This window comes from Megalobrama amblycephala, linkage group LG7 (assembly GCF_018812025.1).
Source record: "Megalobrama amblycephala isolate DHTTF-2021 linkage group LG7, ASM1881202v1, whole genome shotgun sequence".
In the NCBI taxonomy this organism is placed as follows: domain Eukaryota; kingdom Metazoa; phylum Chordata; class Actinopteri; order Cypriniformes; family Xenocyprididae; genus Megalobrama; species Megalobrama amblycephala.
The window spans coordinates 30,501,403-30,527,307 of NC_063050.1; the positions used below are offsets into that span (position 1 = coordinate 30,501,403).

Genomic DNA, 25,905 nt, shown 5'->3' on the forward strand with positions numbered 1-25,905 from the left:
AAAGTTTTCACAACTTAAGTTAACATGATACAAGCCCAAAGCAAAGCCTCAGAGAATTCAGTGTTGTGCATGCTTGCGTGTGACATGAATGGCTTCTGTGTCCCAGTTTCATTTCTGTTCTCATCTAGAAAACTATGACCGCTTGTGCACGCACACACACAAAAACACAGGGAGGCAACAGGGTAGGAATGTGGCACATGTACAAGACAATGAAGACAACAGTGGGCTCTGTGGTGCCTGAGATCATTAGAACTATCATTAGATCATTAGAACTATTCTAATAAGGAATCAAATTAGAGAGCAAATATCAGTGTGTACAAGATCATTTTTAACATTTGAAATATGTCTGTCTGCGCATAATTTTTACTAGGGCTGTGCGATATATCGCATGCAATTGTCACGTGCATTTCGTCAGTAAAGCCGGTTCCCTGATTACCGCTAAATCGCCATCACCTGCTTTCAAATGGAGCGGCATTTAATAGACAGAGCCGTAGTTCACTGACAAGCTACGCAATATCGCGTTCATTATCGAAGGCGATTCATCTGTGATAATGAACGCGATATTGCGTAGCTTGTCAGTGATCTACGGCTCTGTCTATTAAATGCCGCTCCATTTGAAAGCAGGTAATGGCGATTTAGCGGTAATCAGGGAACCGGCTTTACTGACGAAATGCGCGTGACAATTGCATGCGATATATCGCCCAGCCCTAATTTTTACCATTGAAATAAAGATGCATAGCAGATGCTGTGCGGTCCCAGTTCAAATCTCTTGCATGCATTAGTCATCAGTACCATTATTTAGTTCTCATGTACTTTACTGAAATCCAAAACAGTAAATGATAACCACATAAGGTATAAAAACAAAACACTTTCCCAACTTAAACAAATGAAGACTTCATATTACAAAATGTTAGTCAGCAATTGAGTGCTTAATCCATATAGTGCATGCAAAGTACCACATGTGGTTTTTAATGCACACTTTTAAATGACACCGCATTGACACCTTCAACAGAAGACTGTGGTGAGATAAAATTACAAATCAACTTGTTTGGTATGCAAACTAAAGTGTCAAAGGCCACATTCAGTCCACATCATACACAAGCCATGCAAAGACAATTGATTCACTGTTTAGTTCAGAAGTAATTGGTTTACGATTAATACCAAGATTCTAATAGCAGGAAAATAAAGAAGAGAAAACAACTCACGTTTTTTAGTCTCCTGCTCGTCTCTTCACGTCTAAGCAGAAGGAGAGAAGGAGGTTAAATGTAATGAACGTTCACTGTCAGACAGACAGATCAGTTCCAGCTTACACTACTTGAGTACAGTACCAGCAACTAAATCCACCCCATACCCTCCAATAAAGCTAAGTCACGGCTATAAATGGACCTCAGCTACATACCACATAAGCTTTACAGTAAGTCACTAATCATGTACTGTACACTGATTTTTATTTACAATAAGCATTATGTACAATGAAGACAATCAGCAAGTGCTCAGAAGAAACCATAACCTATCTGAGAGTGGGACATACAGTACTTGTTCCCACAGCAAGATGACACTGGACATGTGAGCCATCTGTTTGTCACTATGGACCAGCAAACATGCATTTACAGAGGAATGCACATATTTATACTCTCGTCGCTCATTACACAGTGTCGTGTTATCTTAAAAATAAGTCAGACAAGCTATAAGAAACAACACTTGATCTGTGGCTCTGAGGTTAAGTGAAAGTGTTTCTGTTATTTCATTGAGCCCTAAAACAACATGACCACAAGAAAGCATGCAAGTTAAAAATAGCAGTCAGATCCACTATAGCTTCACCATAGCATTTGGTTTGAAGGGACAGTCATATGGGGCTAAATTTAGAGGTCACTGTGCCCCATCTCTCCACCCTCTCTTGCCGCTTGTCCCTCTACAAGGCCAATAGTGGGGACATTAAGCTCTCAGCAGGGTGGACAACAAGATTTATTGTTCAGACTTCAGGACCTAAAAAATGAGGCGGTGTGACCAATGAAATTGGGAATGAAATTAGTTTTTTTGGGAATATTTTAATGAAAATTCCTTCAGTGAAATTTTTTGTATTGATAGAAATAGCAGAGCAGTGGTTGGGTTGCAGGGACCACTAATTTAAAGCTAAATTAAAATGTTGAAAAAACAATAAGATATTGTTAAAATATATTGCTAAAAAACATATTTCTGCCATATAGAAGGCCTAGTCAAAATGGTTGAGAACCATTGTAGTACAGAGAGGACAAGAAAGACATTAGAAGGAATGGAAGAATTTTGAACCCCTTCTTTCCAACCACCTGTCATAGAAAGACCATTTTCACATTTCAATAAGCTCAATCATAATTTAAAGAAAAGTAAAGTAAGCTATGAACATCATCTCATGTTGGCTGTAATGTTTAATGTCAAGAGTGGATTATGCTCCACATATATTTTCACTAGCTCTGATCTTAAAGGGATAGATCGCCCCAAAAATGCAAGTTATGTCATTTACTCAGCCTCATGTCATACCAAACCCATAAGACTTTGGTTAATCTTCGAAATTTTGTATTCATATATAACCACAAATACATAAAGTGCAAACACAGAGGTTTGTGTGTGCATCACACACAATTTATTTTTAAGCGTCCAAACGTACTAAACGTGATATATTCAATGTCGGTGTGCCGCTCATTGTTTAGATGTAAATAAAAGACTAAATTAAATGTTAATCATATAAAGCAATCTCTTCAAAAGACTTTAATTAAGCTGATTAATTCATATGGATTTGTTTTTGCGATGCCTTTATGACCTTTTTGGACATTTTACGTTTTGGTTATCTGGACTTTTCACGGAGGGACAGAAACCCTGTCTTTGCGATTCAAAGTTCTTGTGGGTTTGGAACAACAGTACATGAATAAATGACAGAATTCAATTTTTGGGTGAACTACCCATTAATAGTAACACATCACAGAGTCAATACGTCATGTCTGACTGTTCTGCCATTTTTAAATGTCACCAGATCTGATTCAAAATACATTTTCATAAGGTAGCTTGACTAAAACATGAGTCTAGGTTGGTCAGGTATCATTGTTTGAGTTTGATGTTGGACAGATAATGTGTGACAGGAACCATCCAGCCTTTCATTTGGTATGGAAATGTAATCAGCCTGCAAACACTATTCAAATTCACAGTCACATGCAGTCACATGGAAGACTTACTTCATTCTTTAAACTCACACAAACAGCAAAGGCAGTAATAAAGTTTAAATACAGATAGTTAGGTTTGCATCAGATATTTAAGGATAACTGAATTATGCAAATACAATGCGAGAGACATTAGAAGCCACAGGCAACAATATCCAGCCATCTCAGTTAATAAGAGGTCTTAACACTGAAATAAGAATTTGCACTTTCACTTCTCTCTGCTCACCTGACTGTCACACGCGTGGAAACATCTTGCAGGTCTCCAGGATGGAAGAGCTGTGCTTCATTGAGCCCTAGTTTCTCACAAGCCTTGAGAAACACATTCACGTTATCCTGAAGAGAAACCAGCATTGACTATTGCAGCTAAGGTAAATAAAAGTTCAACGTTATCCTCAAATATTAAAGCACCCAGAGAAATAATAAAGTTGAGATGGTACAAAGCAGAGGAGCATGGATGATGAAGCTCCACTGAGAAATGACCAGTACAAGTTGAACAGAAAGGGGTGGGAACTAAAGGAGACAGTTGCTGTAAGGTGCTGTCCAACACATGCACAGCATTTATAAATGGAATCCTCAGGACTCCTGGGAAAATGTCTTGGCATTGGCACTATGTTTATACAAGTATACCTGAATCGTTTGATTAATCGTTCGATTTTCATTGGAGATTAAATGGTTAACTAAATCTTAATTCTTTATCTAACTGAATCTAAATTTGATCCTATTTAAAATATGCTCACCAAGCCTGCAATGGGGGTGGAAAGCCTGTTTACTCGCTTGATGATGCCTGGCTTCAGTGTGTTGATCAGACTGAAAAGTTAAATGTTAAATGTATAAAGTTGCTGATTTAAAATAAACCTTGAAATTAAGCGAAATGACGAACTGTTATGTTCAAAGAAATTAAAGAATCATAGAAAAAGCACTTACTCGCACAGAAGGACTCCATCCTCCAAGGCCACTCGAAAGGATTTGCTTCCAAACCGCTTTTTGGTCACTTCCTGTTAAGGAAAGAACCCAAACAGATTGCATGCCCATATTAGGACTATACAGAGTACATTCAACACGCATACACAAAAGGTGTGTAACGATTCACTCGTGTCCTTGATTCATCGATTACAAATCGATTTTAAATATTCTTCATTTTAAATTTTGGCTTATGTATATTTCTGCATATGTAAATTTTTTATATTCTATTAAAATAAATGGCCCTATTTTAACGATCACATGGTCTGAAGTGCATGGCACAGGTCCACTTAGGGCATGTTCCACTTTTGCTAGTTTAACAACAGAAAAAAAAAAATGGTTGTACCTAGTCTCTTAATGAGTCATGTGTGTGTTTTGGGCGTAACTTGCAATAAACCAATCAGAGTGTCATCTCCCATTCCCTTTAAAAGCCAGGTGCGCAAACAGATGGGCGCCAGTGCATTAGCTATTTAAACAACGTGGGTGCTGGATGTGAAAATGATAACTGCATCAGACTGAAACTAGCAAAAAAACAGTTGTGTCGCATCTGCAGTCGCATTTACAGTGTACATTTTAGGACATCCTCATACCTCAGTCATACAACAAAAAGGCATCATGCCTCAGACTAAAAGGCTTCAGGTCTCAGGAAGAATGACATCAAGTGTCAGGTCACGTACAATTAGGCATCGGACAAAACAGCCTGAGAAAAGGCATCAGACAAAACGGTCTCGGAAAAAAGGCATCAGACGTAAAGGCATCAGATGAAACAGACTTAAGGCCTTTGCACACCGAGTCCGGAATTTGCATGCGAAATTTTCGCACATTAAAAAATACATTTGACCTCACGTTACATCAATCGCGTTTGCACACTGCCTCCAAAACTTTTGTCCGTCATAAAAATATTCAGATCAGGTTCGATTTTCTGCATTTTTCGCATCTGTAGCATGCATTTTGAGCGACGTTTTGACAATTCAGAGCCACCGTAGCGAACGCCAAAATCCAGAATGCCATCTGACAAGTTGATCCATTTCGCCTACAGCACTGAATGACAAACAACGTGCGGAATACAAAGAGACAGAATATAAAGTCAGATTATGCCAGTATCAAAGCATCAAACTAAGCCACTGACATCCTTAAGTAAACTTTGAAACACTCGGGATAATCATGCAGCTCCTTGATGAGGTGAACTCTCCTTTCTCTCCATGCAATCTCGGGATTGAATGGACCCAAAATTTCCTCTCTCTTTTTCTCTTTTTAAGAAGACAGAGGACAAGTAAATCATGCTCACTGCTTGAAGACTCCATTTTGTATTGTTTTGCGATTTTTTTCCGCAACTGATTAATTAATACGCATCGGACTCAGTGTGCAAGGTCTCTGTGCATGTCGAATTTTTAGGATCACGAATGTGAAAAAACACATGCAAAAATTTCAGACTCATCAGTGTGCAAAAGCCTTTAGAAGGAAGCGTACACCGCATTGTGCCGGGTGTATGATAAGGCCCAAAGTGATGTACAATGTCCAAGGCAACTTCATGTGTTTTTTTTTCCCCCTCAACTAATTCTCTCAATTATAGTCACACTACTTTTTGTTAATTTGTCCACTCACTAAATGCCTCATTCAGCCAATGAATTCATCAAGACAACAACAGATAACTTGTTTCATTTCAATTTTCATTTAGTAACAAGTTATTTTATTTCAATTATTTATTTATATCAATTTATTGTTTTGATAGCTGCATATATAATCTTATGGACATTTAAAACGTTAAGCAAAATATGCTATCTTAAAGCTGCAGTCCACAATTTTTCCTCTTTGTCGCCATCTCTTGTTTGAAACCTGCAATTGCAGTCATATGCGGAACAGTTATCTGTACGTGCGTTGTGCCTCGGCACAGCTCGTCAGCGCGGATGAATCTAATGCTTGCTGTCAATCACCGCACCGGTGTGGATACTGAACTTCAGAATCACAGACTCTACATCTTGAAAGTATGACCAATATAAGAATTTTGACTGGAAAATATCATCTGAACAAGTAAGTAACATTTCTGCCATTTTTGTTCTGACCAACTGAGGAAAAAAGCATTAGGCCTACAATAAATTGCGCTGCCAATGATGATTAAATCTAACGATCGATTAGCTCGGATCATGCCAAACCGTGCAAATTATTATTACCGTTATACTTTGTTCTCAAATCGTTAATGTTAACAACATCAGCATTACTATGACTATGTGTATATTAACGTTACCTGTAGATTTCAATTTCTGTAGCCACTCAACAGTCCAAAGTCTTTTGCTTTTTGGCTACGGCTGAATCTCCAGTTGTCACTGATGATTGTCATTTGGATCTTTCTGGATTACAATCCGCAATCAAAATGACAAGTTTAATTATTTCAGCTGCTGTGAGAAAAGGCTATAAATGATCCGTCACCTGCAGCATCCTCACGTGATAAAACTCAAATTTCCCATGGAAATCCACCATGTCACTCTTATTATAAAACATTATTACAAGCTTACCGTTGTGAATCGAGCTAAGATAATGAGATAGTTTTGAACACTGGCTGGTTATGTACTTGCTCAAAAATTGATTTTGGATCATTTTTAACCAAAAAAAGTTACGGACTGCAGCGTTAAAGCTACAATATGTAGATTTTTGCCGCTAGAGGCCGCCTATTCAAAACAAAGCCGTATACTGATGACAGCGAGTTTGAGCACAGAATCTTGGGAGATGTCGTCTTCACCGCACAGCCGGTGGAAAACAATTGGGATGGAACTCAGGCAGAAATCATGTTCAGGATGAGATTATTAACGTTACTGTAGTATCTAGCGTTAGCGTCAGTTCTGGCAGGTCACGTCAGTCAAGCTTGCATCAGCTGACTCCCAGGTGACTTATGTCTACCTATAGGAATAAGACGTCTATTACGGCATCTCCTCAGTATCATCAGCAGCTATTGCATTTCTCAGGAGCAAATTACCCTCCTCCATCCCCAGCTCCTCCTCTCTTCAGTCAGGATTGGCCTTATTATTTCCCCTGAATCAGACTAATTCTCGAAATGTGTGTATGTTAAATCATGACAATTAATGATATCTGCATGTTGGTCCTGTTCTGTTTACCCTAGGGTGTTTATTGCTGCTCTCCCTGCTCTTATCCATGCTAAGCTGCATGGATGCGCAGGGAGTTCTTGCCCAGAACAGAACCATACCGCCAATACAAACTCTATGCATTATCTATCATATTTGACGATAGTGGTCCTGACAGAAATGAAGCAGCACAGGGCAGTGACGTTGGAGCTGAATGAGGCCACTGGAGCGATTGCTAATGAGAGACAAACATGACAAACATCTCGAGAGCAGCGGGACTTTTATTATGCCGCAGTCGCTGCTTCCGCTTCTTCCAGCCAATAAAAAGTCTCAATTAAATATGTGCAGTTTTCACATGGTTGGTGGAAATTGTCACATGACCAGAGCAGTTTAATTCTTGTTTGCACCATCAGTAGATTATGGCTGCATCAAAGGTCCAAAACAAAAGGTTAGTAAAGTATGTTAAGATATGACAAAGATTATTATTACCATTAATTTTTTTGCACTAAATTAAAAGTTCAAATGTTACAAATAAGTTTCAAGGGGAAAAATTTGGAATTAAACAGGTTAATCACCCTACAAATCAAAGATATGCATGCAGGATATAGTTTTAAATAGTTGAACATACTATAGGCTTCAACACTTCACACACAAACCTCAAGAATGGTGACTACTGACAAATGTAACAAGATGAGTTATTTGTTGTGGTGTAAAGAGCTTAAGTTGAGTGACAAAATAAGTGACAAAATAGTGACAAGAATGACAAAAAAAAAAAAAAAAAAAACCCCGAATGAAGTCAGCAAACAATGCAGACTTGAGGGGCATAAAGGACAATTCACACCGCACCAACACGGACAATCACCATATATAAAAAAAATAAATAAATAAAAATCTTGTTAGCAACATACACAAACTGAGTAATACACAATTTAAATGAGTGAATGCCCGGAGACAGGAAACCACAGGCCCTCTCAAAAACACAGCACACCATTTCCACTCCAACCAAATATAACCATTCTGATATTCACTCATCACATGCAATAGCGTACCAAATAATTGCTATTACTGCCATTACGAAAGGAAAATGAACTGTGAGCAAAATCAAACACAAGAAAAAAAAGACACATCCACACATAATTGTGCATACTCAAACAGGGCCTCAGACCCTCCCACACAGTGCATCATGTTTGAAGACTGAGGTGCCCAAGCAGGCACCTGACTGTACAAGTAATGTGGTGGAGTGGGCATTTGGCAAGCAGAATGTGGCAAACAGCTCAGGGGTCCTTTGTGTTCAGATTGAGATGCACTGAAGCATCCATGCCTGCCATGGTGCCTGCCCAATTCTGCATCCCGATCATCAGCTTGTTTGGGCACATGGAATGTACACCATCAATGGCTGCTTGTGTAAGGTCTACATCAAAAGAGACCTGAGAGAGCCAAAGCGAACCTGCAAGATCTAACAACTATTCCATTATTTTATCCCAGTTCATACATTTGCAAATATATTTCACAGTATAGAGAAGTGTTAGTTTCATAGTTTTACATATTTGAAACACATGCAACAGCACGTGAGCAAAAAAAAAAAAAAAAGAAAGCACCACCATTCTAGAAGGCAGAGGAAAGGAACGATAGGTCTTCAGGAAATGGTGGTTAGATCTCAGAGGTGAAACTTCAAATGCAATCTGTTGACAACAAGAACACATTCACGATGCAAAGCTAAACACTATCAAAAAAGCACCAATGTACTACTATGTTTTTTTTTGTTTGTTTTGTTTTTTGTTTTTTGGACACACATTTAAAGGTTTGTGGTTATTAAGATTTTTGACTTAAGATTTGAAAACTTTTGACATTGCTACAAAAAATTCAGTTTCAAATAAATAAAGGTCTTTGAACTTTCTATTCATTAAGCTATCCTGAAAAAGTATCACTGTTTTTGTTGTTGTTTTTTCCACAGCAAAACTTTATTATTGGTAATAAGAAATGTTTCTTGAGCATCAAATCAGCATATTAGAATGATATCTGAAGGATCATGTGACACTGATGGAAACTTTCCATGGGATTTACCTGGAATATATGGGAATTAGCGGGAATTTATGGGAATTAAAGGGAACAAACTGGAAATTTGCAAAATTATAACTATAACAGGGAACTTAAATGTAGTTGAAATCTTGCAGCGTAATCTTGGTTAAAACAACTAGATTTAAAGTGCCCCTATTATGCTATTTTAAAGGTGCCCTAGATTCAAAAATTGAATTTACCTTGGCATAGTTAAATAACAAGAGTTCAGTACATGGAAAAGACATACAGTGAGTCTCAAACTACATTGTTTCCTCCTTCTTATATAAATCTCATTTGTTTAAACGACCTCCGAAGAACAGGCGAATCTCAACATAACACCGACTGTTACGTAACAGTCGGGGTGTACGCCCCAATATTTGCATAATGCCAGCCCATGTCTAAGGGATTACACAAGCCAGTAACGTCTGGATCTGTGCACAGATAAAGCATCAGACTAGGTAAGCAAGCAAGAACAACAGCGAAAAATGGCAGATGGAGCAATAATAACTGACATAATCCATGATATCATGATATTTTTACTGATATTTGTAAATTGTCTTTCTAAATGTTTCGTTAGCATGTTGCTAATGTACTGTTAAATGTGGTTAAAGTTACCATCGTTTCTTACTGTATTCACAGAGACAAGAGAGCCGTCGCTATTTTCATTTTTAAACACTTGCAGTCTGTATAATGCATAAACACAACTTCATTCTTTATAAATCTCTCCAACAGTGTAGCATTAGCCGTTAGCCACAGAGCATATAGCCTCAAATTCACTCAGAATAAAACGTTAACATCCAAATAAATACTTTACTCACATAATTCGAAGCATGCATACAGCATGCATGACGAACATCTTGTAAAGATCCATTTGAGGGTTATATTACCTGTGAACTTTGTAAATGCGCTGTAATATAGTCGACAGCTCGTGTGGCAGGGAGCGCGTGATTTAAAGGGGCGGCGCCGAGTGTAAATCAGTGCATTGTTAATGATGCCCCAAAATAGGCAGTTAAAAAAATTAATTAAAAAAAGTCTATGGGGTATTTTGAGCTGAAACTTCACAGACACATTCAGGAGACACCTTAGATTTATATTACATCTTGTGAAAAAGCATTCTTGGGCACCTTTAAAGGTACTTGATTTTGTTTTGGGAGGTCTCGCTTTCATTTTCACATAATATAAATTGCTCATCACCACATTTTTAAATGATTCTTAAACGACTCTTCCAATGCTTGAGTCTCTCTAAATCCCTCCTTTCCACAAGCCTAGCTCTGCTCTGATTGCCCAGACGGCCCAGTCTTGTGATTGGTCTACTGCTTACACCGCGTGCGGAAACAAACGCCCATTACCATAACCGATTCATCTCCGGAGGCTTCTGGAGCTCAGTGATTGTACACACTGTAAAGACAGTAACATCTGCATCAATTTTACAATATCAATCCTAGCACAAGTCCGATGATGAAACATTGGAAGAACTAGTTATTCAACCTGAACCTCCATGAAAATGTTATTCTGCTGTTGTATCGCTGTGGTAATTTTAACCACTGACTCTTCACATCCTCATCCTTTGGGAGTGTTTACAAAGAGAATTTGCTTTTGCTGAGCAGAAAACATCTTCTCAAAATGTATACAACACGAACCAGCTGCAGCGTTTGAGGTAGACGTTGTTCGCAGGCAGCCAATGAAAACCATAGGCGGGCATTAGGCAAATGTGTTACTTTGTGATGTGTGGCCTTCGTGGAAGTGGGAATTCCTAATGACTCATTTGGGCTGTTCAAAGTCTATTCTTTCTTTTGAGAGACAATAACTATTTATTGTGCACTTTCGGCTTCACAACTTTGCAGATCATTTACATAAACAGACACCTACATTACACAAGGTAATATGCACACAATCCTCAATCACATGCACACAGCACACTACATCACAGATGTTGAGTGGCGACCCAACATACTACCAAAAAGGTGAAAAAAATTTCAATGTATTCATTTGATATTATTTATTTTATGTTGGTGAATCACGTTCAGTCACTGTTTTGGCCGAGACTCGCTCACATCACTATGCAGTGAGTGAAAGCACGAGCAATAAGTTGCTGGCTGCAGTTCATTTAACAGCCACCGGTGTCACTAAAAACAAAGGTTTCTGAATTCTATAGTAGCCCCTTTAAAATAAAATTTATATACACTACCATTTAAAAGTTTGGGGAGTATAGCTATTTAAACAGCTTTGAAAAAAAGAAGAAAAAAAAAATCCTGGAAAAAAAAGTGCCACTAATCTAATAAATCAGTGTACATTTGTGGTCAGCACAAGCATAATGCCTTAAAAATATATACATCCTTGAGAACGGCTCTACGCTCAAGCATTTTTCTGATTAAAACGTCATGTGACAGAAAACTGAATAAGCCATGTGCACACTACAGTACAAGACTGAACCTCATTGGTCACGTTAAATGTGCAGTATGTAATAATTCTGTCCGAAGCCTATTCTAAACAAAAGGAGTAGCTTGATGAAGTCAAGTTTGAGAGTGGAATCTTGAAACGTGGTCTCCACCTCAATGGACGGTGCAAAAGAATAGGGATAGGACTCGGGAAGAAATCATGTTCATGTATCTGATTATTAATGTTACTGTAGTATGAAACAAAGCAGGACTGAGTGTTGTGGGAGCTGAATGAGGCCGCTGGAGCGATTGCACAACACATGCCTCACGAGCAGCGGAACTTTTATTATGACACTGTCACCGGTGCCACTTCCGCTTTTCTGGTCATAAGTATGAGGTAACGCAGCTCTGTTTATCATATTAGAGATATTTGAGTGTGTTGAAAATGATGTTATAACGTTACTCTGTGCGTTCGCTCGGCGGCTGCTGTGAGACACGCTGCAGTAAACTAGATCGATGTTAGAATATCATATTAAATATTGGATGTCTTGTGTTGATTAATAGCATGCAGTTCATTTAAAAACGTATTGCATGATGGAGAAAAATCTGTATTACTGCTACTAAAAATAAAGCTGCATCTGATTATGCGATGTTAGCTACTTGACAAAACAGTGTTTTTCTCTGAGGCATGGTAAATGGAAAAAAAACAAACAAGAAAATTCAGATTTAAACAATAAGACTAAACGTGTTAAGCTATATAACAACAATTAGTTTTCTGTCTATACATATATCAAAAAAGTTGTTCCCTTGTCTATTAAAATGTGTAATATATTAAAGCGTCTTTGGTGTTTCCATGGTTTCTACAAAATGAAACCGGAAACCGAGGGTATCGTGGGTATGACGCAATTGACAGGCGACTCCTCACACGTCCCGGAGCCTTGGTTAAAATTGCAATTTTCTCACGATTTACAAATAGTTGGAAACATTTGGGATTGTGTAAGTACTCAAGTGAACAAAATATATAACACTGGCCTAGTGGTTTTTGAATATTTTACTGCAAAAATATTACATATTTCACCTTTAACTGTGTAGAACTAGTCTGTGCCCAAAAAAAAAGAAAAGAAAAAGAAAAAAAGCACCCAAGATTGTTGCTAACTTTGCTGCTAGCCTTTATCTCAGAACTAATTTCACCTCTTTAGCCATTTAGCCAACTGGTCCCAAGGTCATAAAGTGTATGAAGTCTATTGACCTCAGTTTCAGCAGTTACCTACAGCCAATAGGACCTACAGCCAATAATTACAGCCAATTCCCCAAAACTACATGATTATGATGGGTAAAGTTAAAAATGTTATTTAAAAAAAAAAAAAAAATTAATAGTTTGCATGCATGTCTGGCTTATGACCAAACAAAATGTTTATGCTTGTATGATAAAGTTTGTGTAAATTATCCCAAATGTCCAATTAATCTCCTTAAATTCCTGTAAATTCTCATTTAAGGATTAGTTCACTTCAGAATTAAAATTTCCTGATAATTTACTCACCCCCATGTCATCCAAGATGTTTATGTCTTTCATCAGTTGAAAAGAAATGAAGGTTTTTGATGAAAACATTCCAGGATTTTGCTCCATATAGTGGTCTTCAGCAGTTACCAACGGTTTGTAGGTCCAAGATGAGGAATAAGGGTCTTATCTAGCAAAATGATAGGCCATTTTCTAAAAAAATATATATATATACTTTTTAACCACAAATGCTAGTCTTGCACTAGCTCTGCGATGCGCCACGCATTACGTAATCACGTTGGAAAGGGGACATTGGCGGAAGTACCGATCCAGTGTCTACAAAGCGAATGTGCAAAGATTAAGCCAAACAGCCTTTACGAAAAAAAAAAAAAAAGGTAAAACAACAATGTCGTATGATTTTGAAGTTACTTCTGCCTACATCACGTGTGACCTTTCCAACGTGATTATGTAATGCGTGGCGGATCGCAGAGCTAGTGCAAGATGAGCATTTGAGGTTAAAAAGTATATACATTTTTATTTTTTTTTTAGAAAATGACCAATCATTTCACTAGATAAGACCCTTATTCCTCATCTGGGATCATGTAGAGCCCTTTGAAGCTGCACTGAAACTGCAATTTGGACCTTCAAAAATCCTGGAATGTTTTCCTCAAAAACCTTAATTTCTTTTCAACTGAAGAAAGAAAGACATAAACATCATGGATGACATGGGGGTGAGTAAATTATCAGTAAATTTTAATTCTGAAGTATACTCCCAAAAATGGAAAGTTTCCTGAAATTTACTAGAAATTTTCCACCCCTTTGCAACCCTACTAATAATACTTGGGTAAAGTTGGTTTTATATTCGCACATTCGGACTTCTGATAAATTCAGACTTTCCAATAAATGTGCAATAAATTAATGTTTGCGAATTTTAAGCAGTGACATGATATTGACAACCAACGATTGTCAACTTACAACATTTTTCACAGTCGATCAAAATAGGCAAGTATTGTTTTAATGGCATATTTACTTGTGAACGTCCACTGAACGTCCAATGTAGTGTGATTGACAAGGCTATTGAATACGGATGTCCGAATGTGCGAATATAAAACCAACTTTACCCAAGTACTAATAATAGCTGCTGAAAATTCAGCTTTGCAATCACAGTAATATTTTATATACAAAAATAGAAAACAGTTATTTTAAACTGTAATCATTTTTCACAATATTACAGTTTTAAATGCAGCCTTGGTAAACATTTCAATCAAAAATATTTCCAACACCAAACGTTTGAATGGTAGTGTATAAAAGGGAAGAAACTCTGTATTTCTTTGAAGTTTTATATAAATACCATGGTATTTATATATTAATATATACAGTATTATGGAACTAAATACAAATCCTATACCACCAAGCATCTGATACCATCACTGCAGTGTGTTACTGTCATGGTACTTTAGTATAAGGGCACCACGGTACACATTTTATTGCTTACAACAATGTCTTGCTGTGAACTGCAATATGACAAGTAATAAAACCACCATGATGAAAAACAAACAAAGCATTACATCATTATTCAAAACAATTAATAGTTGAATAAAATAAGACGCATGGTATCTAGGATTTTATGGAGCTGATTTTACTTGCCTATTTTGCAAATGGTTCAGAACTGATAAAATAAGAACCACAAATGGCACATGCTATCTAAAGCTGCTTTGAAAACATCATGATGAATGTTATCTTGTCTGGTTTCCATTTAATTGGACCTCCTAAATAACATTCAGGAAATAAGGCACACACACACACTCAAAACACACATTCTTTGCATTCTGAAAAGTGCTTGCGTGATACAAACAAAGAGGTGAAGCTTCAATAATATCTGTCAGGTTATTTTAAAAGTTGACTTATTGTTTACACATTAAAAGCATTGGAGTTTCTGGACACCCAAAGAATGAGGTCAATCTCAACAGAACATGACGGTGAAAAGACCATCACTCTTGAGGGAAACACCTGATAATGATGTCATTACCTCAAGCCATCTTTGTGCCTCCTGGAACGCGAGCTCACAGCTGACTGCAGACTGCTGACGCCACTCCATCACCGATCCAAATCACACCTGTGTGCATTTCACAATCACAACAAATTTGAACAAACCCATTCAGACACAAAACATATGCAAGGACATTAATATTCATATCAATTTATAGCAATTATTTACATAATTATAAATGTATGCATGTATATAAACATTACAAAAGGTAAGCATTCATCAAGTTACTTCTAATGTCTTACAACAGACATTGTTTGTGAACAGAAACATTGAAGATATTTCAGGTTTATTTAATAAAGTGACATTAAATACTAAAAAAAAATAAAAATAAAACATATCAAAAGAATAATATCTGACATTCAACACTGATTTTGAGTTTCAGTGTAGGAAGCATAAAAAGCTATAGCTTAATATTATAATTGTAAACATGTAAAACTGAAATATCCAACTTAAAATAGCTATACATCACAGACTACAAATTTTGGTGCAAATTAGACAAAGTGTGTAGGATAACTGAAATCACATTTTTACAATAGTATATATGTCTAATATAAATCTTATAAATAAATAAAAATATATTATGACTTGTCTTTGTAATATCACCCCCTTCAGATTCAATTTAAAACAGTCAAACAATTATTTATATAGTTTAAAATAAAATTTTGTGTCAAATATATTTACACCATCTGATCTAATAATCATTTGCTATTTAAAAAAAAAAAAAAAAAAAAAAAAAAAAAAAAAGTGACTTCCAGAATGACTGAACGGGTTGACTGAATGAACTTTCATCACCTCCATGTTTGCAACCCCAAAATACGGTTCATGTGATTCATTACACTGCGCACCTGTGGCACCCTACAAGAATCCCCTCAAGTTCAGTAACTCAAAACTTACCTGCAAACCCCTGTTTTATGTTTTCTGATTTCTCGTAACTGTTTTTAAATTTCACTTCCCAGATGTATCGACTCGAAAGCGCAAGGTGTTTCCCGTTACCAGCGCGCGTGCCTCCAACACAACTCTCTTAATCTGTTGCAAACACTCCTCTTCAAATTCACACCTTGAACGCCCAGCAGCTCTCCTACCACCGAACTTGCTTGTTGTCGTAAGTAGCAGGAACAAAAGTGTCCCAGTTCAGTGATGAGAGAGGGGGGTAAGTTGCACAGGACAGCGGCGTGTTTGCAAAGGCAAATGCATATGTAGTGATGATGAGTTGTTTAAATATATGCCACGCCTATTGGAGAAAAGTGATGACAAGTGCTCGCGTGCTATGGCGACAATGACCAGCAGATGGCGACAAACTATCACTTCAAAAACGTTGTCATGCTGTTGAACGCTATCGAGGGCCCTTTCACTACATCTTAGCACTTGAATTATAATAACTAACACTAATATTAAAAACAACCATTAATACTGTGTGTTTATTTATGCTAACAAAGTCAGGGCTCATCCATAAATTTATTTTAATAAAATTGACTGAAGAACAAACATGACTTCACACCATCAGCTAATTTATTTATTTTTTTTAACCTTACTATGAAAATCATAATGAGCTTTTTAACATTTTTGGTTCTATTTGGATAAGAACACTGGTGCTGGTTCATGGGGAACATTATAGGGTCGACTCATGGACAGCCAAGGCTCACTGATGCACGTGTGGAGCAAAGGCTGGCCCATGTGGTCCAATCCAACAGACGAGCTACTGTAGTGTAGCTCAGATTGCACAAGAAGTTAATGCTGGTTCTGATAGAAAGGTGTCAGAATACCCAGTGCATCACAGTTTGTTGCGTATGGGGCTGCACAGCTGCAGACCAGTCAGGGTGCCCATGCTGACCCCAGTCCACCGCCGAAAGCACCAACAGTGGGCACGTGAGCATCAGAACTGGACCACAGAGCAATGGAAGAAGGTGACCTGGTCTGATGAATCATGTTTTCTTTTACATCACGTGGATGGCCGGGTGCGTGTGCGTCGCTTACCTGGGGAACACATGGCACCAGGATGCACTATGGGAAGAATGCAAGCTGGCAGAGGCAGTGTGATGCTTTGGGCAATGTTCTGCTGGGAAACCTTGGGTCCTGCCATCCATGTGGATGTTACTTTGACACGTACCACTCTACCTAAGCATTGTTGCAGACCATGTACACCCTTTCATGGAAACGGTATTCCCTGGTGGCTGTGGCCTCTTTCAGCAGGATAATGCACCCTGCCACAAAGCAAAAATGGTTCAGGAATGGTTTGAGGAGCACAACAATGAGTTTGAGGTGTTGACTTGGCCTCCAGTTTCCCCAGATCTCAATCCAATCGAGCATCTGTGGGATGTGATGAACAAACAAGTCCGATTCATAGAGGCTCCACCTCGCAACTTACAGGACTTAAAGGATCTGCTGCTAACATCTTGGTGCCAGATAGCACAGCACACCTTCAGGGGTCTAGTGGAGCCCATGTCTCGTCGGGTCAGGGCTGTTTTGGCAGCAAAAGGGGGACCAACACAATATTAGGAAGGGAGTCATAATGCTATGCCTGATCGGTGTATATCCGAGTGAATGGCTTTTCATACAAAATAAAATGTAGGATGGGACTTGATTTTGTCCATGGGGAATTAACTGGATCATTTGCTATTGCTGTGATGTCATTTAAATGACAGGTTGTCCTGGCCTCGCACCAGTGAACACATCATCAGAGAAGAGAAGAGATGTTGCTTCAGGAGGAAAGTGAAGTTATTTTGATTAAAGATTACAAGGGCACAAGAATTTTAAAAAATAATGACGTACATGGATAATCATTTATAGTAAATACTGCAAAATTCCATAAAAAAAATAAGAATTGTCAAATTCGATTTCATGGTGACTTTAACATACATGTTAGGTCTGAATATGGACTGTGCTCTGCACTGACAATTGCTTTTAACACACTGGTGCTCTTCGCATGGCGGTCAAATTCAAGTCTTTGTTGTTGTTGTTTTCCATTGAAATTTAGTTTGATAATGTTTTTTATTTTGTATTTTGTATTTTAGGGGATTTTATGGTCAGGTACTAAATTATATTTATGTTATAATCCATTTATTCATTTTTTAAGCATAGACCTGAAAATTAAATTTCCAACTTAAACTGTCACAAATCTTGAATGCTTTTGAGACATTAGTTTGGTCTCTTTTTAAAGAAGGGCAGATTATTGCTAAAGTGAAAAAAAAGGTTTAAAAAGTGAACTTAAAAAAAGTTATAGAATTGCATGTTTATTGCTATGAAATGCACAAAAATACTATCTTCAATTTTTATAGGAAATATACATTTTCCAAAACACGTTTTACTCTGTTTGTAGTCTGATGTAGCTTTTCATGTTGATATGAGCTTGATATCTCAAAAGACTGAGGCTGCATTTAACTCCACTTTTAGACACACTTGCGAACTTCCCTAAGCACTTCCCCTCAGGGGAATCCCTGCCGCCATTTTGAAGTGCCTACAACTTCATTAAGTGGGTGAGGGAAGTTTATTTGGACAGACCCTTGACCCTTTGATTTTGACCAAGGGAGCGAGTCTACTCAATGGCCCTGTCCCAAATGGCACATTCCGGCCTTGTGGACTTCCTCAGAGTCCACACTTTGGTGACGTCATGTAGTGCAGACCTATAGGGCCCTTGGCGCGAGTCCACGAGGGCGCATTGAGAGGTATTTTTGGGACAGACTCGATCGTCACGCCGGAAATAACGGTCTGGTTTTTGTCAGTTTTTTGACAGGAGCTGCAGGTTCGGGGAATGCTGCCTATTGTTGTTGTATATCACAAATATCTTATACAAATATTATAATATTTAGCATCGAGAACAGGTTTCTTTTCTTTTGCAAAATATTATCTCCATGTCAACTACACAGCCTGCTTTTGCTTATGCCACCTGGGCATACAATATATACTGTACATGCTTATTTAAATAATGTATACAGTTGTAATAATACGTAATGTTCCATTTAAACTAAGATTACAATTTTAACACATAATAAACATGTGCGTGAGTTTCAGATGAATTTACAGGTTTAAATATAAATACTAGGTTTACATATGACTCAGTAAAGCCCTGACATTCGGTTCTATTTATTTAATGAATCATAATGCGATCGTATTATTCAACAAGCTATTATTGTGTTTGAGATATCAACCACTGGTCGATGACCATAATGTTTGTATAAACTGTAGGTAACAACTGGTAAAATGTACACCTAGGTCATAAAAACCGTAATGATACCTACACTTAAATATTTTCTTCTCAGCCATGTCATCAATTGCTCTTGAGTGAAATCTCCTCCCATCCGTTGTCTGATTGGCATTTCGCAAGGATTCCTGGGTAGTTAAAGTGCGCGGAGCCTGCATCTATGCGGGCTTCGCGGAAGACCGCTTGAAGGGTACAAAGGAGGCGCTGCTGAGCACACTTCAGAGCGTTAAAATGCTGAATGGAACGGCCTACGGACTCGTAGACTCGGCGAGCACGCGCAATTTAAGTCCACGAGACCGAAAGTCCACATGAAGTGGGCCATTTGGGACAGGGCCAATATGTATACTTCAGATCCATATACCACAATGCACCATGATTGTGAGGTCACAGCAGATTGCACTTAATTTACCCCTACCCCACACAACTCTAGTGTGTGATACTGGAGTTATTTTGACATTTACCTGTATAATACTTGTAGCTACTTTAAACTGACTTATAGTTTTTTGTATGTTATCAGGTTTTCTCCAACAGCCTAAGCATACAGGCCTATAGAATGGTGCATAAAACAAATTCATAAGTAAAACAAAACTGTAAATATTAAATCAGCTCCATAGCAGATTATAAGTGATCCAGGTCTTAGGGCGTTCCATTTAAACACATTTCAAGGGTTCTGCCAGTAGTAGGTACTCGTAAGCAATGACGTATATCCAAGTGAACAAGACGGAGGGAAGTTATTGAGGGAAGGGCATAAAAATGGACTCAAATGCAACCCAAGTGTGGGTATCTGCAGGTTAGAGTAATGGGCATGACGAAAGGTGGTGTGGAGAAAGGTCTTAATTCTTTGCGAAAGCTGTCTGTCTGGGAATGGGGTAGGGTTAGGGTTAGGGGTTAGTTCATGTTGTAGCAATTCACCTTTAAGCAAGCCCCCTTTCAGCATGTCCACTACTCTGACCTGCAGCAACCCCGTCTCCAAAAAATTGATGATTTTGTTTGGGTACAGTACCAAAAGTTTCCACTAGATGAAATTTGTTTCCCATTCATTTCCAATGCAATCATTTTTGACCATGAAGAGTAAAAGTGTCCCTTTTTTCAGGATCACTTAACCTTTTTAAATCATGTCCATGATTTTTTTTTTTTTTTTTTTTTTTCCAAATAGCAAGTGCCAAAACCTTTACCAAGTTTCGTACCATTACGATCAGTGTTGGGGGTAACGCATTACAAGTAACTTGAGTCAGATTACTTTTTCAAGTAACTAAAGTAACACATTACTTTTTCAATTTACAACAAAATATCTAAGTTACTTTTTTTTTATATAAGTAACGCAAGTTACTTTTTCACATTTATTGACTGACAGCTCTCCTGTCCCCATGTTGAGAGAAATAAAGTGTTGTGTGCGCTGTGTGAACATGATGGTTATTTTAGTTCTAGACTAAATGTGAACATGCATCTCACTTGCATAAAAACATTCAGTATTCCTCAAAATGAATAGGATTTTACGCAAACCTGTAATAATTAACTATATTAAATTACATAAATATACTTTATGTATTTAATCTCACTTTATTAACTAATGTCTTTGCTGCTGACCTTCAATGATCAAATTCACCCATACTAATAAGCAAAAATTACTTTAGATTATAGATTTAGAAATAAAAGTGTTGAACTTCCTTCTTCCTTCTTTAATGCAAAATGGCAGCACAGATGAAAGTTTTTTTTTCCTCTACTGTACAGGCGTAAATATGCATTTCCTTCAGCCTGAGGCTTATTCATTTCACTTTTGGTGTGAACGGGCCTTACCATTTGTCAAAAATAGAACTATTTTTGTTAAAAAACAAATAAGCAAGCATGTAACGCAAAAGTAATGTAATTGCATTATTGCACAATGCATTATTTTCCATAAAAAGTAACTAAGTAACACAATTAGTTGCTTTTTTAGGGAGTAACGCTATATTGTAATGCAATTACTATATTGTAATACTTTTAAAAGTAACTTGCTTACGATGAAGTAAAAAATCCTAAAAAACAAACAAAAAAAAAACTAAATGTAACATTTTTGTGACCGAAGAGCACCAGAGGTTTAAACGTACAGATGAGGTATGAATATCATTTAGAATATAATTGCAATAAAAATGATTATAATAAGAATAAGAAAACAGTGTCTAAGGATTATTCAAGACATGACAAACCAGAATTAGGTTAAGATGCTTGTTGTAACAGTTAACATATACTCTATTAGAATGAGAGGTGCTTTCAACAGCTGGAACTAAAACAGGAAGTGCTTAATCCAGCGACAGGAAGTGTTAACCGAAGCTGGAGCAATGTACAAGCCTGTCTGCCCACTGGTTTCCTGTGTGACTAGTCTGCTGTCAAACACACAACACTTTATCACACTATTGTTGTCATCTGATGAACCTAAAGACAGCAGTATAGGTTTTAAAGTATGTTAGCAACTCTGCACAGGATGTTTGTGGAAGGTATTACTGTTGATCTATAAGCTTTGAGGTTTTTATTGCTTTGATAAAAATAAGTGAGTAAATTTGGTCATACATATGTTTAAAGGCACTTTTTTAATAAGTTGGCTGTACTGTAGCCTATATTTACATTTTCTATAATAAGTGAAGATACAGTCTCTAAATGTCAAAAAAAGATCTGACTTGACCTTGTTAATTATTTCCGTTGACATGTTGCACATCTAATGCTCTTGCAAGCTTCTTCTGTGTAAAAGGATAAATGAATGCATAAAAGTATAGATTACGTTAGCATTTTTTATGTCCATTAAAGGGATCTCTAGCTATAGAGCAAAAAAGACTTAAATGTAAATCTCTAAATTACAAAGTGAACTGAAATGTGCATCCGATGGACACTTTATCATCCCATGATGCCACGGGAGAGGAGTCGTCACATTCGTAACTGACATATGGCTGATGTCAGAGATCACATTTGCATAGACAATGCCAACATGGTGTGTCTAGATTGTATTGCAATCATACTTACTAACAATCGAGACGAAAGTTCTTCCTCAAATGTAGTATACTCTGACTGGGGAGAGGGTTTTTTCAGTCCCTGAGAAATTCAAATACTTTTTTAAATGTGCAAAACAAAACACAGCTATATTATATACAGGTGCTGGTCATATAATTAGAATATCATCAAAAAGTTAATTTATTTCTCTAATTCCATTCAAAAAGTGAAACTTGTATATTATATTCATTCATTACACACAGACTGATATATTTCAAATGTTTATTTCTTTTAATTTTGATGATTATAACTGACTAAGGAAAATCCCAAATTCAGTATCTCAGAAAATTAGAATATTGTGAAAAGGTTCAATATTGAAGACACCTGGTGCCACACTCTAATCAGCTAATTAACTCAAAACACCTGCAAAGGCCTTTAAATGGTCTCTCAGTTTAGTTCTGTAGGCTACACAATCATGGGGAAGACTGCTGACTTGACAGTTGTCCAAAAGACGACCATTGACACCTTGCACAAGGAGGGCAAGACACAAAAGGTCATTGCAAAAGAGGCTGGCTGTTCACAGAGCTCTGTGTCCAAGCACATTAATAGAGAGGCGAAGGGAAGAAACAGATGTGGTAGAAAAAAGTGTACAAGCAATAGGGATAACCGCACCCTGGAGAGGATGGTGAAACAAAACCCATTCAAAAATGTGGGGGAGATTCACAAAGAGTGGACTGCAGCTGGAGTCAGTGCTTCAAGAACCACTACGCACAGACGTATGCAAGACATGGGTTTCAGCTGTCGCATTCCTTGTGCCAAGCCACTCTTGAACCACAGACAGCGTCAGAAGTGTCTAAAGACAAAAAGGACTGGACTGCTGCTGAGTGGTCCAAAGTTATGTTCTCTGATGAAAGTAAATTTTGCATTTCCTTTGGAAATCAGGGTCCCAGAGTCTGGAGGAAGAGAGGAGAGGCACACAATCCATGTTGCTTGAAGTCCAGTGTAAAGTTTCCACTGTCAGTGATGGTTTGGGGTGCCATGTCATCTGCTGGTGTTGGTCCACTGTGTTTTCTGAGGTCCAAGGTCAACGCAGCCGTATACCAGGAAGTTTTAGAGCACTTCATGCTTCCTGCTGCTGACCAACTTTATGGAGATGCAGATTTCATTTTCCAACAGGACTTGGCACCTGCACACAAAGCCAAAGCTACCAGTACCTGGTTTAAGGACCATAGTATCCCTGTTCTTAATTGGCCAGCAAACTCGCCTGACCTTAACCCCATAGAAAATCTATGGGGTATTGTGAAGAGGAAGATGTGATATGCCAGACCCAACAATGCAGAAGAGCTGAAGGCCACTATCAGAGCAACCTGGGCTCTCATAACACCTGAGCAGTGCCACAGACTGATCGACTCCATGCCACGTCGCATTGCTGCAGTAATTCAGGCAAAAAGAGCCCCAATAGTGCTGTACATGCTATACTTTTCATGTTCATACTTTTCAGTTGGCCAAGATTTCTAACAATCCTTTCTTTGTATTGGTCTTAAGTAATATTCAAATTTTCTGAGATACTGAATTTGGGATTTTCCTTAGTTGTCAGTTATAATCATCAAAATTAAAAGAAATAAACATTTGAAATATATCAGTCTGTGTGTAATGAATGAATATAATATACAAGTTTCACTTTTTGAATGGAATTAGTGAAATAAATCAACTTTTTGATGATATTCTAATTATATGACCAGCACCTGTATATAAAAAATATATGAAAAGGCGAGAAATCATATTTTGAGAATGACCCACCTTTCTCCCCATTACTTCTAAAAATGAAAGCATTTGAAGACACCTGAGAGGTCTGTAGTCTGATGGGTAATGAATGGAATGTGCACAATCAGACTGAAAGTTGAATAAAAGTAATACAAATCTATTTTACTGTAAATGAGAGGATTTCTCAGTGCGCTCCTCATCAATTCTAACTGGTATTTAAAGTTAGTTTAAGCACAGCCAACAGATCAGAGTTTAAGTAAACATGCTACAAGTTGTAGAAATTTTAACAAGCTAGATCTAATAATCTTTCATTGGACCAGAATTTTATTCCATTCTGATCTCGAAATGTGTGTTTTTGATTGTAATTCTTGGTTTCTGAAGCCACTGGATGGAATGAACTAAACTAAAAACATACAAAGAAAATTTGTTTACAGTTTGGAGTGGCTATGAGGTCGACCACATATATTAGAGGTGATATGTTGTGTCTCTTGCTCAAACTCTTACTCTTACTTACTGGATATATGCTGGATATACATGTGAAAAATTGTACCAGAAATGAATAGATAAGTGAATTTTGGCTTGGCAATGCATATTTGCGTGAAAGGCATTTTTTTCAGTCAACAATGAAGTTTGGTTCTAAAATAAACATCTAACCAGAGCCAGCACTACAATTCACAAAGGTTGCTGAGATTAGCAGTTTTCTCTCTTTAAAGGATCGTTTCTATTGTTTTCAGCTTTATAATGGATTGAAACCTTTCTAAAAGTCTGAAATATCATCCTCTCAATATTCTTTTTTTGAACAATGATTTTAAGATTTTGTTTTTTTCTGAAGTCCACCCTCTACCATGCCTCATTTAGAGTTGCTGCAGAGCCTCGGGTGTGCGTGTGTGTATATGCTTCTTTTGTCCCTGCCCAGTGACTGGTGGTCTATTTCACCTGGAGCTGCCCAGCTGTCCAGAGCAGTACTGGAACAGCAGTACAGTTCCCTGAACACTGTAGCTTTGTCCTGATCTGCCATTGCCCAGCAGACACATGAGAAGAGGGAGGGATAAGGAAGGGATGGTGGGCGGCCAGATGTGCTAGTTCAGCCAAGGGCACATTTCACTCCTGTTAACACACATCTTAAACCACTACTACCATCCAGACCCACCCATTACAAGGTTCAGCAAATATTTGATGACAAAGTCAAAACTGTTTCAGTCAGAACTGGCAAAAATGGTTACATCCTTATTTGTACTTTAATAACGTAAAACAGTTTCTAGAATACAATTTTAAATGTAACAAAATGTAAGCGGTGCTCAGATGATCTGGCCGATTGCTAGAGGGTTGCTATAATGTTCTTCTTCTATGTTCTGCTATATGATGTTCATTTAGGATACTTCTATGGTACTTCTACGTCAGTGGTTCTGAACCAGGGGACCGAGACGTAAGATGTAAGAATATGAAGTTTCAGCTCAAAATACCCCACAGATCATTTATTATAGCTTGTCAAATTTGCCCCTATTTGGGTGTGTGTCCCTTTAAATGCAAATGAGTTACTGCTCCCGGCCTGCTTTCCAGAAGAGGGTGGAGCTTTAACAGCTCTTGCTTCTGTTGCTCAACAACAACAAAGCTGGAGAATCTCACGCAGCAAAAATGAGGATTGTCAGTAACAGTGTTAGGCACTGATGGAGAGACTCAGGAAGAAGTTACAACCTTTTGAATGAAACTGGATGTTTCTGAATGGTTAGTGTATAAATTTATGTAGTTGCTGTGGAGTTGATTCAACTC

The 25,905-nt window shown here is 37.7% G+C and overlaps 1 protein-coding gene across 8 annotated transcripts in view; it reads right to left on the reverse strand.

Moving 5' to 3' along the window:
- lmo7b (LIM domain 7b) overlaps window positions 1-16,420 on the reverse strand; it is a 59,037-nt gene extending 42,617 nt beyond the window's left edge. For 5 of the 8 annotated variants that reach the window (XM_048196987.1, XM_048196986.1, XM_048196985.1 and 2 more), the window contains exons 1-6: window positions 16,107-16,419; window positions 15,192-15,278; window positions 4,116-4,186; window positions 3,929-3,998; window positions 3,418-3,524; window positions 1,206-1,236 (exon numbers count right to left, since the gene is read on the reverse strand). In XM_048196987.1, coding sequence (XP_048052944.1) covers window positions 1,206-1,236; window positions 3,418-3,524; window positions 3,929-3,998; window positions 4,116-4,186; window positions 15,192-15,260 — 348 coding nt within the window. In that variant the 5' untranslated portion in view covers window positions 15,261-15,278; window positions 16,107-16,419. Of the gene's footprint in view, window positions 1-1,205; window positions 1,237-3,417; window positions 3,525-3,928; window positions 3,999-4,115; window positions 4,187-15,191; window positions 15,279-16,106 lie in introns of all 8 variants that reach the window. The other 3 variants (XM_048196983.1, XM_048196981.1, XM_048196988.1) reach the window with 2 other exon arrangements.
- Window positions 16,421-25,905: the final 9,485 nt, after the last annotated feature.